Raw genomic sequence first — 14476 nt, 5'->3', positions numbered from 1 at the left:
CAAGACACCCCCAATAAAGGAGTGGTTCTGCAGGTGGGGACCACAGACCACTTCTCAGTTCCTATGCTTCCTGGCTGATGTTTTGGTCACTTTTGAATGCTGGCGGTGCTTTCACTCTAGTGGTAGCATGAGACGGAGTCTACAACCCACACAAGTGGCCCAGGTAGTGCAGCTCATCCAGGATGGCACATCAATGCGAGCTGTGGCAAGAAGGTTTGCTGTGTCTGTCAGCGTAGTGTCCAGAGCATGGAGGCGCTACCAGGAGACAGGCCAGTACATCAGGAGACGTGGAGGAGGCCGTAGGAGGGCAACAACCCAGCAGCAGGACCGCTACCTCCGCCTTTGTGCAAGGAGGAGCAGGAGAAGCACTGCCAGAGCCCTGCAAAATGACCTCCAGCAGGCCACAAATGTGCATGTGTCTGCTCAAACGGTCAGAAACAGACTCCATGAGGGTGGTATGAGGGCCCGACGTCCACAGGTGGGGTTGTGCTTACAGCCCAACACCATGCAGGACGTTTGGCATTTGCCAGAGAACACCAAGATTGGCAAATTCGCCACTGGCGCCCTGTGCTCTTCATAGATGAAAGCAGGTTCACACTGAGCACGTGACAGAGTCTGGAGACGCTGTGGAGAACGTTCTGCTGCCTGCAACATCCTCCAGCATCACCGGTTTGGCGGTGGGTCAGTCATGGTGTGGGGTGGCATTTCTTTGGGGGGCCGCACAGCCCTCCATGTGCTCGCCAGAGGTAGCCTGACTGCCATTAGGTACCGAGATGAGATCCTCAGACCCCTTGTGAGACCATATGCTGGTGCGGTTGGCCCTGGCTTCCTCCTAATGCAAGACAATGCTAGACCTCATGTGGCTGGAGTGTGTCAGCAGTTCCTGCAAGAGGAAGGCATTGATGCTATGGACTGGCCCGCCCGTTCCCCAGACCTGAATCCAATTGAGCACATCTGGGACATCATGTCTCGCTCCATCCACCAACGCCACGTTGCACCACAGACTGTCCAGGAGTTGGCGGATGCTTTAGTCCAGGTCTGGGAGGAGATCCCTCAGGAGACCATCCGCCACCTCATCAGGAGCATGCCCAGGCATTGTAGGGAGGTCATACAGGCACGTGGAGGCCACACACACTACTGAGCCTCATTTTGACTTGTTTTAAGGACATTACATCAAAGTTGGATCAGCCTGTAGTGTGGTTTTCCACTTTAATTTTGAGTGTGACTCCAAATCCAGACCTCCATGGCTTGATAAATTGGATTTCCATTGATTGTTTTTGTGTGATTTTGTTGTCAGCACATTCAACTATGTAAAGAAAAAAGTATTTAATAAGATTATTTATTTCATTCAGATCTAGGATGTGTTGTTTAAGTGTTCCCTTTATTTTTTTGAGCAGTATATATTGGGAAAACAAATGGATGTTTTATTACGGTTTATTACGGAATGAGAATGTGTGTTTTTACTGATTAACAAACATGATCGTTTTGAGTTGTGTCCAGGTTTGATACAGTAGCAAGTCCGTAGCTACTTGCATATCATCGGCCACGCGCATTATTTCCTATATCAACAGTTTGCGCGACTCTCTCCTCTCGCTGGTTTAGACTTGTGAAGATATACATTTGTGACATTATTACATCAAGGAAAGTTGTCTGGCAACGCAAAGGTACGTGTAATTACCACGAAATAATGTGTATTTGTTTGAATGAAGTATTTATCACCGTGATATTAGAATTTCTAAACGTGTCTTTCAGGAAGTTGTAGATTAGTTCTGTACTGATCTCATCGGCTACCGTTATGTTATATTGTTTCAAAGTTGAATCAACGGAAGGTCTAGCCTACTTGGAAGATATAAATAGTTACTGTGTAAATTATAGCCAACTTATGTTTAGTTTTACTAGTGAGTGCACTTTCAGACAATGCACGCAGCATCACGCATCAAACAGGTGACTTAATGTCAGCCAGATGGTTCCTTTTATCACCGTTATTCTTTTATTCAATATTTTTGTATTACCTTGTTACCAAACCAAAATGCCAAAAGCATGTCCCTCAAATGTACAACCTTGTGATATATGCACAAATACCAGACTTTGAATGTGTGTGTGTGGTACAATCAGGTAGCTGCCCTACATTAAATTGACACCAGTCTGGACAGCTGTCCCCAGCTAAGATACCCACCACTTCCATGAGGATACTTTGTGTTTTGTTAAACTATTAATTAATGATGATAGTGTGTTATTTTATGATGAGAACACTGCAGCTCAGAGCTGTATAAATAACTCCACTTCCGTTTTTGTGACCTCAGCAGAATGAGACTATATACTTGTGGTTAGCTGTCAGTTTTTCCACTGACAAAGGGGAAATGTTAAATGCCTTGAAGCTTATTTGTATTTGCAGGTACAGGTGATTGTTCACAAGGTACATGCAGTGTTCACTAAAGCACTGTTTCTCAACTTGTTTTTACACCAGGGACCAACGAGCTGTCGTCCCTCTTGTGTTTACACTATACTTAGACTTACAATACACATCTTCTGTTTTGTTTCTCTTCCTAGATGTGGAAGTCAGTGGTGGGACACAACGTGAGCTTAAAGGTTGCAGAGGGGGACGACTGGGAGACCGACCCTGACTTTGAGGTTAGCTGCTGGGATGGAGGAAGCGAGGGTCCTTACAGAGCTAGTGTATTTACTAAGGCACTCTCTAATCAATATTTTCTCCCAGTGGAATTAATGTTTTGTTTATGCTTGGTGCGTAACCGCCTCAGTCCTGTTCTCAACGACACCTTGGTCTTCAGACTACAGTTAGGTGATGAGAAGGACTTGGGTTCTGTGTTTCAGAATGATGTGTCAGAACAGGAACAGAGATGGGGGGCCAAGACCATTGAGGGGTCTGGTCGAAAAGAACACATCAGGTAACCATTGAACAGTAACTGAGGCTGGGTGGTCAGCCTGAGATGACCAGACCAGAAGTTACACATCAAAGACAGATCACAGGATGATTGGTGTTATGCCGTTGGAGAGCTATGGGGGATGGTTAGCTCATCTGTGTATTGCTGCTTTAGCTCTGTAGAAACAGGAAAGGGAAGTGAAAACAGTGTGTAGGCTGTCAAGCAGTGAGTCTTACCAAATATGGGTTGGTGACTGAGTAAATCTAAGGGTTAGCCACAGACTAGTGTAACTATGTAGTCCCGGGGTCAGCAGATAATGTAAAATGGGAATAAAGATATGCAACAAAGTTCTGGTGTGTGTGTATGCGTGAATGTGTGTATTTCCCGTGTGGCTCAGTTGGTAGAGCATGGTGTTTGCAACGCCAGGGCAGTGGGTTCGATTCCCACGGGGGACCAGTACGGAGAAAAAATAAATAAATTATGAAATGTATGCATTCACTACTGTAAATCGCTCTGGATAAGAGCGTCTGCTAAATGACTAAAATGTAAAATGTATTTCCATGCGTGTGTGATCCCTGCCCAGTGTATCAGAGCTGAGACAGAAGGTGTCCCAGGAGCATGAGGTGGGGAAGCAGAAGGAGCGAGCGGAGGCTCCCAAGGCCTCTTACGGTTACGGAGGGAAGTTTGGAGTGGAGAAAGACCGCATGGACAAGGTTAGGTTATAACATGTCATCATGTGATGTTCATACACTACATGACCAAAAGTATGTGGACACCTGCTCGTCGAACATCTCTTTACAGAATCATGGGCATTAATATGTGGTTGGTCCCCCCTTTGCTGTTATAACAGCCTCCACTCTTCTGGGTAGACTTTCCACTAGATGTTGGAACATTGCTGCGGGGACTTGCTTCCATTCAGCCAAAAGAGCATTAGTGAGGTCGGGCACTGATGTTGGGTGATTAGGCCTAGCTCGCAGTCGGTGTTCCAATTCATCCCTAAGGTGAGGTTGAAGTCAGGACTCTGTGCAGGTCAGTCAAGTTCTTCCACACCAAAAGGAAAGGGCCTTCCCCAAACTGTTGCCACAAAGTTGGAAGCACAGAATCGTCTAAAATTTCATATGCTGTAGTGTTAAGATTTCCCTCTACTGGAGCTAGAGGGAAAACATCCCCAGACCATTATTCCACCAACTTTACAGTTGGCACTATGCATTGGGGAAGGTAGCGTTCTCCTGGCATCTGCCAAACCCAGACTCGTCCGTCAGACTGCCAGATGGTGAAGCAGGAATCATCACTCCAGAGAACGCGTTTCCAATGCTCCAGTCCAATGGCGGCGAGCTTTACACCCCTCCAGCCAACGCTTGGCATAGTGCATGGGGATCTTAGGCTTGTGTGCGGCTGCTCGGCCATGGAAACCCATTTCATGAAGCTCCGGATGAACAGTTATTGTGCTGATGTTGCTTCCATAGGCAGTTTGGAACTCTGCGGTCCTGTTCTGTGAGCTTTTGTGGCCTACCACTTTGCAGCAGAGACGTTGTTGCGCCTAGAAGTTTCCACACTCACTTTAACAACACTTACAGTTGACTGGGGCAGCTCTAGCAGAGCAGAAATTTGACGGACTGACTTGTTGCAAAGGTGGCATCCTATGATGGTGCCACGTTGAAAGTCACTGAGCTCTTCAGTAAGGCCATTCTACTGCCAATATTTGTCTATGGAGATTGCATGGTTGTGTGCTTGATTTTATACACCGGTCAGCAACAGGTGTGGCTGAAATAGCCAAATCCACAAATTTGAAGGGGTGTCCGCATACTTTTGTATATATAGTGTATTTCGCTCATAAGGTCTTCAGTCGAATGCAAATAACACACCAAGCATAAGGCTTCCTCTAGTGCAGTGCTGCTCACCCCAAAACGTATGCTGTCAGACAGTACAGTTGTGTGTGCTGACCTATTGCAACTTTTATGGACTTCAACAGTTTATCAAAGCTCGTTTCCTGTGTTGATGTATTATGTGTGTGTAATTACCCAGGGGGCAGTGGGGCATGGCTACGTGGCACAGGTGGAGCAGCACTCATCCCAGACCGATGCAAAGAGAGGATTCGGGGGGAAATTTGGAGTGCAGAAAGACCGTGTGGATAAGGTGAGGAAACTATACACTTACTGACAAATACAAAGATATCACAGAATTTGATGAACAGGGTGATCGTTCTGGTGATGAACATTCCTTCTCTCTTCCTGTAGTCTGCCATGGGTTTTGAATACAAGGGAGAGGTGGAGCAGCATACATCTCAGAAAGGTACAGCCTTAAGGAAGTCTAATACACATACTTTCTGATTTCCAAGTAAGTCGACTGCATGTTGTTATCCTACCCAGATACTCCTGGCATATTTCTCACCCTGCTTTTATCTTTCAGACTATTCAAAGGGATTTGGAGGGAAGTTTGGGGTGGAGAAGGAGAAAGTGGACAAGGCTGCCTTGGGTTACGACTACAAGGGAGAGACAGAGAAGCACCAGTCTCAGAAAGGTTAGAGTGGTACTGTACTGTGGGCTGTTGTTTTTAAGTAGAAACGTTTCATGGTCAGTTATTAGATCTCTAGTTCATATTTTAAACATATCCCACAACCTCCTTCGCCAGACTATTCAAAGGGTTTTGGAGGGAAGTTTGGGGTGGAGAAGGAGAAAGTGGACAAGGCTGCCTTGGGATACGACTACAAGGGAGAGACCGAGAAGCACCAGTCTCAGAAAGGTTAGAGTGGTACTGTACTGTGGGCTGTTTGTAGGTACAAACGTTTCATGGTCATTTATTAATATTAGATTTATAATTCATATTTGAAACAACCTCATCCTTCACTTTCCCTCACCAGACTATTCCAAGGGTTTTGGAGGGAAGTTTGGGGTGGAGAAGGAGAAAGTGGACAAGGCTGCTTTAGGTTACGACTACAAGGGAGAGACAGAGAAGCATGAGTCACAGAAAGGTCAGTTACTCACAGTTGTAACCACAGTTGTGTTTGTAAAAGTCAAGGACCATGTCCACATTAAACTGACCTTTGATCTCCACGTTCAGACTATGCCAAGGGCTTTGGGGGACGCCATGGCATTCAGACAGACCGCATGGATAAAGTGAGTCTTTCTTGATCCTCAAGACTCAGGATGACAGTAATTCTTGACGCATTTTACATTTACCTGTACAAACACACTCAGGCTATGACGTTTACTCATTGATTGGAATTATGGTTCCCCAATCCCCATTCACTCTATAGAGTGCAGTGGCCTTCACAGACATGGAATCCCCTACCTCTGCCTATGAGAAGACACTACCATTGGAGGCATGTAAGTATGCGCTTTATAGTTCCTCATAGAAGGGCTAAAGTTGTTCTGCTTGCTAAACATTTAGTTCTCAAGTTCAAAGAGGAAAATACGATTTTTGCTTTTCTGGTCTGTCTGTGCAGCAAGTGCAGGGGCAGGCAACCTGAAGGCTCGCTTTGAGAACTTGGCTCGGTCGTCAGACGAGGAGAACAGAAAGCGAGCGGAGGAGGAGAGAGCCAGGAGACAAGCTAGAGAGAAGAGAGAGCAGGAGGAGGCACGACGCAGACAACAGGTACTGCAATAAAAATGTTACTCCAATAAACATGCACACACTGACAGAGCGGTATGTATCTCTTGTAGGAACAGAACAGCAGGGAGGAGGAAGCAGAGCAGCATCAGCCTCCACCTGTTGAAGAGCAGAGACCTCCACCTATTGAAGAGCAGAGACCTCCACCTGTTGAAGAGCAGAGACCTCCACCTATTGAAGAGCAGAGACCTCCACCTGTTGAAGAGCAGAGACCTCCCCCTTTTCCAGAGGCCAACAGGAAGCCCCAACCACCACAGCTGCCCACTGCCAGGGCATTGCCTCAGATACCAAGAGATGAACCTGAGCCAGTGGTAAATATCTGATTTAATTCAATGCAACTCACTGATTACATAAAAACTGCCATTTCTTCTTCACTGCAACGTTATAAAATGATTTGGTGAAATTCACACCTACTCCTTTTCTGTGGTCTCAGGAGGAAGAGGAGGAGCCAGACTATGACCAGCCCCCGTGCCTGCCCCCACGGTCAAGTGACCTGCTGGAGGCGGAGCCACCTCAGGAGCAGACCCCATCAGAACCAGAGCAGGAGGATGAGGGAGAGTATGAGGATATCTCACCAGTACCTTTCCCAGAACCTGATCCAGGTCATTGTGCCACACCCAGTGGGGTAGAGGGGTTGGGTAACCCATTACTGTGTCATACCAAAGACTGACCCTTCCATGTGTTCCTTCTACAGCTGTGGATAATGACTATGAGGACCTGACATGCGGTCAGACAGCAGTGGCCATTTATGACTACCAAGGAGGTAGGTAGCCTCCTGTCTCAATGACTGCGTTGTGATATCATATCGTTGTGTCATACTGTGATGTTGTTTCTTCCATTGTGGATCAATACAGAAATCAATGCTAAACATTGCTCAACACAGAAGTCTATAAACCCTTTCGGAGACAAAATCCTAAACTAATGTTATTCTCACACATGAAGAGGCAGATGATGAGATCTCCTTCAACCCGGATGATGTCATCACCAACATAGAGATGGTGGACGAAGGCTGGTGGAAGGGACACTGTCACGGACGCATTGGACTTTTCCCTGCTACATTCGTGAAAATGATGTAGTGAGCGTGCCTATACAGTCTCCAACACAGACATATACCTGAGCCCATCGGAGCTGTGGGTCTTTTCACAGGGGGAACATCAGCATATTGATCCTATCTGACAGGTATAGTTTGATTGTGCCATGGGAGCATCTCAATTGCATACTCCTCTATCCTCACTTTCTTAATACCCATTGGAGGAGGTCAGAGGGGCGGACCTCTGGCTTTCTCATCCAATGGGTTTTGAGGTGAGGAGAGAGGACGCAAGGAGTATACAATTGACATTCTCCTCATGTGTTTTCTAGTCAATTGATTCATATCCGGCCAGTAGTCATGATATATAATGCATAGTCATTGTGCTTCATATTGCTCAGTGTGGGATGCAGCCCTTCCCCTTATAAACGCTGATTGCTAAATGTTCCAGAATATTCTCATACACTTGCAATTAACAGGATTATGTAAGACATTTAGCTATGGAATGTTTTGTTTAAAAACAATAATTAACTACAGAGAATTGTATTTTGGCTATTGATGGAATCCTTAACTTGAATTACATTGTCATACTTTGGAAAAGCATAATATCTGAAACACCAGGTTAAAAAGGTTCTTTCTAGAATCAACTGCATGTAATCAATAAAATGTATTAATGTACAGAAACACATTTATTTACTCCGTGACAGCCAGAAGATTACATGGACAGTTTGTTACATGTATAATGAATGTCTTTGTGATGGGCTAGGCTACAGGAAGAGCAAATCAAACAGGATTGGTGCTACCAACAACAGGTAGTAGCATTATTGGGGTAAAATGTAAAGAATCTACCATCTTCTGTATACCACAGCAATAAGAAAACATGGCTTTCATTCAAGTGAAGTATGTCAATGCAGTACTATACTGCCCAACAACACAACTCTGTTTCCTTTCATACATTAAAATGAGCTTACAGACTATGGGTTGCACAATATAGATCCTTTGCCTCATATCACCATTTAACTTGAACACAAGGCAGGCAACTCAAGTCCACAAAGATCATGTATCAATGCTCATGTGTGTCACAGGTTCTAAGTCAGAAGTCCTTTGGTTTTCTCCAGGCTACCAGGCAATGCCCTTCTTTTTTTTGTTGACCTTTCCTCCTGATTTCTTTGTCATGCGTTTGCCTTTCAGTTTCTTGGCCTGTCGTTGGCTCATCCATGTTGGGTACTGTCCGTGCTCGTCCAATTGGGTCGTCTTACTGCGCTTGCTGTCCAAGTCCATCTTTCCATCTGCGATGCAAAAACAAAAGGTGTCAAAACTCAGACATAGGAAACGATACAACATGCTTGATCTGTGTGTGATCTCACCATCTACTTCCTCTCCCTCCATGTCTACATCCACTTTCTTCTCTTTTATCTTGTCAGCTGACACCACTGTAGCTATGTCCTGAATGTCATTCATGGAGATCTCTCCTGTGCCACCGTGGGCTAAGGCTTGCTTCAGCCGAGCCAGTTCCTTAGGGGCGTTCTTCGCTCTCTTCACTGCACGCATCTTCCTCTTCCATTTGCTTCGCAGACTTTTGGCCATTTTAAGGTTTTCTGAAAGACAGGGTTACATAATGGAAACACAGATCCACTTTCATAAGACATCCCGGCTGGCTTTAACTATAGTTCAGTGACAGTCTCTACAGAGCCTAGCCATACATACGAGTGAGTTCTTGGCTCATGTAAACAACACTCATGCCATCAACTCCCATCACGCCACGTCTAGCCCAAATCCCCCTCAATCATAAATCGAGGTTGTTGTATAATTAATCATGATGAACTGCCGTTAAACTGTCAATGATTTTAATGCCTTAAAATGTGCAAGACTCAACATAAACAGGCACGTTTGCTAGCTTTTGGCTAATGTGGCTAATAGCTAGCTAGCTACATTGCTAAAGAAAACGGATTGTTTTAGAACAATCGATCGGCTTATTCCATTCAATGTTTTTGTACTTCAATAACTAGTATTCGGTATACTCAATTTACTCCTATTGATGGTGTTGTAAATAATAACAGAATGTTAACATACATAGACGCAGATGTATCTTCCGTACAGTTGATAAGCAGGCAGCACACACGTGTTAGTATTTTTGACAACCGTAAAGCATGTCAGACAGTCGTAATGTTGGACACATTTGCGACAATTTACGTCCTCTTCATTTACTATCATACTGTGAACTAGTATTTATTTAATCGAAAACCTATAACCTACATATTTAGTGTGAAACATTATCAGTGGTGGATAACTGACGAACTGTCTTCTGCACTTTATTCTCAATTTATCGTTACGCATTGTCAGCTATTATGGTGCAGTTTGCAGTTCTTCCAGGAGATGGCGAGCTCATTCTATACTGCAAGCCAAAGCGAACTAAGTCTCATTGATGATCATCCAATTATCCACAAATTCACATCTGCTCCAGAACAAATGTGTTGAACCACTTTAACCTCTGTCTGCAAAAACAAATGGCAAACGAAAAGCAAAGTATGTGAGTACAGTAAATTACAAATGATATGTTATACCATCACAACAATTGAATGATCTACAACCATTCAGGATAAATACATTATTGTTGGCATGGCATGGTTGAAATGTCTTTGTATTATTTCGAATGGAGAATTTGCAAGACTGCAGTTTCTTCTGAGACTGCACGTCATCAAGTTAAACCCATGAGACCGATTGGGGTGTAAAATCCAAGGGCAGTGACGAAAAAAGTATTTGATCCCCTGCTGATTTTGTACGTTTGCCCACTGACAAAGAAATGATCAGTCTATAATTTTAATGGTAAATTTATTTGAACAGTGAGAGACAGAATAACAACAACAAAATCCTGAAAAACTCATGTCAAAAATGTTATAAATTGATTTGCATTTTAATGAGGGAAATAAGTATTTGACCCCTCTGCAAAACATGACTTAGTACTTGGTGGCAAAACCCTTGTTGGCAATCACAGAGGTCAGACGTTTCTTGTAGTTGGCCACCAGGTTTGCACACATCTCAGGAGGGATTTTGTCCCACTCCTCTTTGCAGATCTTCTCCAAGTCATTAAGGCTGACGTTTGGCAACTCGAACCTTCAGCTCCCTCCACAGATTTTCTATGGGATTAAGGTCTGGAGACTGGCTAGGCCACTCCAGGACCTTAATGTGCTTCTTCTTGAGCCACTCCTTTGTTGCCTTGGCCGTGTGTTTTGGGTCATTGTCATGCTGGAATACCCATCCACGACCCATTTTCAATGCCCTGGCTGAGGGAAGGAGGTTCTCACACAAGATTTGACGGTACATGGCCCCGTCCATCGTCCCTTTGATGCGGTGAAGTTGTCCTGTCCCCTTAGCAGAAAAACACCCCCAAAGCATAATGTTTCCACCTCCATGTTTGACGGTGGGGATGGTGTTCTTGGGGTCATAGGCAGCATTCCTCCTCCTCCAAACACGGCAAGTTGAGTTGATGCCAAAGAGCTCCATTTTGGTCTCATCTGACCACAACACTTTTACCCAGTTGTCCTCTGAATCATTCAGATGTTCATTGGCAAGCTTCAGACGGGCATGTATATGTGCTTTCTTGAGCAGGGGGACCTTGCGGGTGCTGCAGGATTTCAGTCCTTCACGGCGTAGTGTGTTACCAATTGTTTTCTTGGTGACTATGGTCCCAGCTGCCTTGAGAGCATTGACAAGATCCTCCCGTGTAGTTCTGGGCTGATTCCTCACCGTTGTCATGATCATTGCAACTCCATGAGGTGAGATCTTGCATGGAGCCCCAGGCCGAGTGGATTGACAGTTCTTTTGTGTTTCTTCCATTTGCGAATAATCGCACCAACTGTTGTCACCTTCTCACCAAGCTGCTTGGCGATGGTCTTGTAGCCTATTCCAGCCTTGTGTAGGTCTACAATCTTGTCCCTGACATCCTTGGAGAGCTCTTTGGTCTTGGCCATGGTGGAGAGTTTGGAATCTAATTGATTGATTGCTTCTGTGGACAGGTGTCTTTTATACAGGTAACAAACTGAGATTAGGAGCACTCCCTTTAAGATTGTGCTCCTAATCTCAGCTCGTTACCTGTATAAAAGACACCTGGGAGCCAGAAATCTTTCTGATTGAGAGGGGGTCAAATACTTATTTCCCTCATTAAAATGCAAATCAATTTATAACATTCTGACATGCGTTTTTCTGGATGTTTTTGTTGTTATTCTGTCTCTCACTGTTCAAATAAACCTACCATTAAAATTATAGACTGATCATTTCTTTGTCAGTGGGCAAACGTACAAAATCAGCAGGGGATCAAATACTTTTTTCCCTCACTGTATTTTAGCCCCACTTGGGGTATGACCCTACATACAGTAGGCCTCCACTCTTCCCCAGAAGATGTGAGTTGAGCCCCGCACTTTTCCAGCTGACCTCCTCAGCTCCCTGCTCACTCAAGTGGAGGCCAACCAGCCCCAACTGCTCCCTCTTTCCTCTTCACATCCCAGAGGAACATTCTATTCATTGCAGCCCCTCCTCAGCCCGGCCCCTCAGCTTCTGTGAGCTAAAATAGCAGCTTAGCACAGCAGGAGCCATGCCCGGCGAGAAGGTCCTGTCATCCCCATAAAAAAAGATCCAGGATGGACAAAAACCTATTTGGAGCTTTGGGTCAAATTGGGGTTCCTGGTTCACCTTCAAAGTAAACAGTTGGTGGGGAGAATACAAACTCAGGCACTGACCCTGGCCTACACCCACAGTGGGGGTTGTCAAACCCCTTTTTTTTGTGAGATGGAAAAAAAGAGGGAAAGAAATGGGAAAACAGAAATCCCTCATACTGACCTGGGCCCAGATTCACAAAACACTTCTTACACAAAAACATCAACTTTTTTTTTGTTTTAATTTTACCCCCTTTTCTCCCCAATTCTGTGATATCCAATTGCGCTCCAATTGCATTCTTGTCTCATCGCTGCAACTCCCCAACGAGGCGAAGGTCGAGTCATGCGTCCTCTGAAGCATGACCCGCCAACCACGCTTCTTAACACCCGCCCGCTTAACCCAGAAGCCAGCTGCACCAATGTGTCAGAGGAAACACCATTCAACTGATGACTGAAGTCAGCCTGCAGGCGCCCGGCCCGCCACAAAGAGTCGCTATAGCGCGATGAGCCAAGTAAAGCCCCCCTGGCCAAACCCTTCCTTAACCCGGACGACGCTGGGCCAATTGTGCGCTGTCCTATGGGATTCCTGGTCACGGCCGGTTGTGACACAGCCTGGGATCGAACCCCAGGCTGTAGTGACACCGCAACACTGCAATGGTTTTCATACTAACTTCTCAAATATCTTCTTACAAATCTTCTTAAGATGTTTGTTGCGTGGCAACTGATTTAGCTAGCTATCTAGCTAGCAATGGCAATCATGTTAGCATATTTCGTACAGAGATTACTGTTCTAAAACATGTTCTTGAGTTTAAAATAATCAATACTTAAACTTTCAGATGAAGTTTGTGTGAATTAAACGTGTTCAATTGCTTTCATGAGTTTATTCTCTCACAGCCCTGAGTTTAAGACAAGCTATCTTGGAATTAAGAACATTTCCAAAAGCTTTATTTTCAAGAATCTCTTCTTAACTTTTTGCTTAAGGAGAAAAGAAGAAGAAATAGCGCAAGAACATTTCCAATAACGTTTTGAGGAATAGCAACTCTTTAACTTTCTTCTTCAGTCTATAGTTAAGGAAAAAAGGTCAGTTAATAAGACATTTGTTCTTAAGAAGGTTTTGTGAATCTGGGCCCAGGTGACATCGCCCTTGACAACCAGCTGAGGTCCCCGTACCGATGGTGGTGTTAGTGTTTTGACTTCCCCAATTAGGACCCTATTACTGCGGAGAATGGGTCTGTGTGTGTGAAGAGTAATTAAGTCCCAGGGCATCATGTTCAGAAAGAGGCAGGGTCTAAACAACACACACACACACACACACACACACACACACACACACACACAGGAGAGCAGGTGGCACCGACTTAAGAGGGCTGTCCTTTCAAGGAAGACAAAAAGGAAAGCCTCGTCTGTGACTGAATGTAAAAGGCTTATAGACTCTTCTGCCAAGTTAATAGAAATATTCTGCATTTGATACCCAAAGCAGAGTTGTATTCCTTACAAGTTTAAATGGTATACATACTAATATAACAGTAGTTGTATTTGTACTCAGGTCTAGGTGTGTTCAGATGAACAGTAGGAATCAAAGTTATCCTATTGGCTACTACAACATAGTATAAAGTCCTAAACATAGTTATAAAGTCCTAAACATAGTCCTAAACATAGTTATAAAGTCCTAAACATTGTTATAAAGCCCTTTGCCTCTTTAAAAAGCAGATAAAATCTTACTTGGCAAATTCTTGTGAGCATGAGCGATAGCCCAGGACATTTGACAGACTGGCCTCTTCTTCCAAATATGCTTGTGGATCCAATACGCAGTAGTTACCCATCCAAAAAACAGGCTCCCATAAGTTAAAACGCGTTGATGGAGCGATTCCCAAATCCATAGTGAGAGATATGAATTGGCAATCAGTGGCCAGGCACTGGGGGCTGCCTTTAGCATTCAGGTCAGGACTGACAGACCGTCTGTTTCTGTTTTCTGAGAACAGTTCTGTTACTGTGCAGCACACCTCAAAGCCTCACTCTGCTGGATTCAGATGTTGTTGAATAGGCTACTTTGCATTTGGTTTCTTATATAACCATTTATATGGATCACCACTTGCAAAGACAGATGTATTACACTGACAAGGTTATACGACATAAGATGACTCAACGATATTAGAAATAAAATGTTTATACAGGGCTTTGAGATTTCAAACTATTCCAGATTTTCACATTAAGTGATATGCAGTGGTAAGACACATTTGTATTATAAAGTATTCAATAAAAATAATGATTGTAGTGCATCTAATTTGAATATGACCAGAATGATC

General features: G+C 44.4%; 2 protein-coding genes across 4 annotated transcripts; one reads left to right on the top strand and one right to left on the bottom strand.

Moving 5' to 3' along the window:
* The first annotated feature begins 1532 nt into the window (after positions 1–1532).
* Positions 1533–8196, top strand: LOC115198989 (src substrate cortactin). Of its 3 annotated transcripts, XM_029761469.1 has the most exons (16): positions 1534–1664; positions 2551–2631; positions 2833–2906; positions 3466–3595; positions 4908–5018; positions 5120–5174; positions 5292–5402; positions 5514–5624; positions 5743–5853; positions 5943–5998; positions 6139–6208; positions 6328–6476; positions 6545–6802; positions 6925–7093; positions 7186–7254; positions 7434–8196. In XM_029761469.1, exons 2-16 carry the CDS (start codon positions 2551–2553, stop codon positions 7565–7567), a joined length of 1689 nt encoding a protein of 562 aa, XP_029617329.1. In that variant the 5' UTR covers positions 1534–1664; the 3' UTR covers positions 7568–8196. The 3 variants fall into 3 exon arrangements, with proteins under 3 accessions (XP_029617331.1, XP_029617330.1, XP_029617329.1); XM_029761471.1 differs by lacking the exon at positions 5292–5402 and having other exon boundaries at positions 1533–1664; XM_029761470.1 differs by lacking the exon at positions 5514–5624 and having other exon boundaries at positions 1533–1664.
* Positions 8189–9700, bottom strand: LOC115198990 (protein LLP homolog). The gene is made up of 3 exons (XM_029761472.1): positions 9592–9700; positions 8886–9116; positions 8189–8807 (listed from the first exon to the last, which is right to left on the bottom strand). Exons 2-3 carry the CDS (start codon positions 9103–9105, stop codon positions 8638–8640), a joined length of 390 nt encoding a protein of 129 aa, XP_029617332.1. The 5' UTR covers positions 9106–9116; positions 9592–9700; the 3' UTR covers positions 8189–8637.
* Positions 9701–14476: the final 4776 nt, after the last annotated feature.

Source organism: Salmo trutta, chromosome 8 (assembly GCF_901001165.1).
Source record: "Salmo trutta chromosome 8, fSalTru1.1, whole genome shotgun sequence".
Lineage (NCBI taxonomy): Eukaryota > Metazoa > Chordata > Actinopteri > Salmoniformes > Salmonidae > Salmo > Salmo trutta.
The sequence above is the reverse complement of the archived record's forward strand: the minus strand, read 5'-3'. Positions and strand labels throughout refer to the sequence as shown.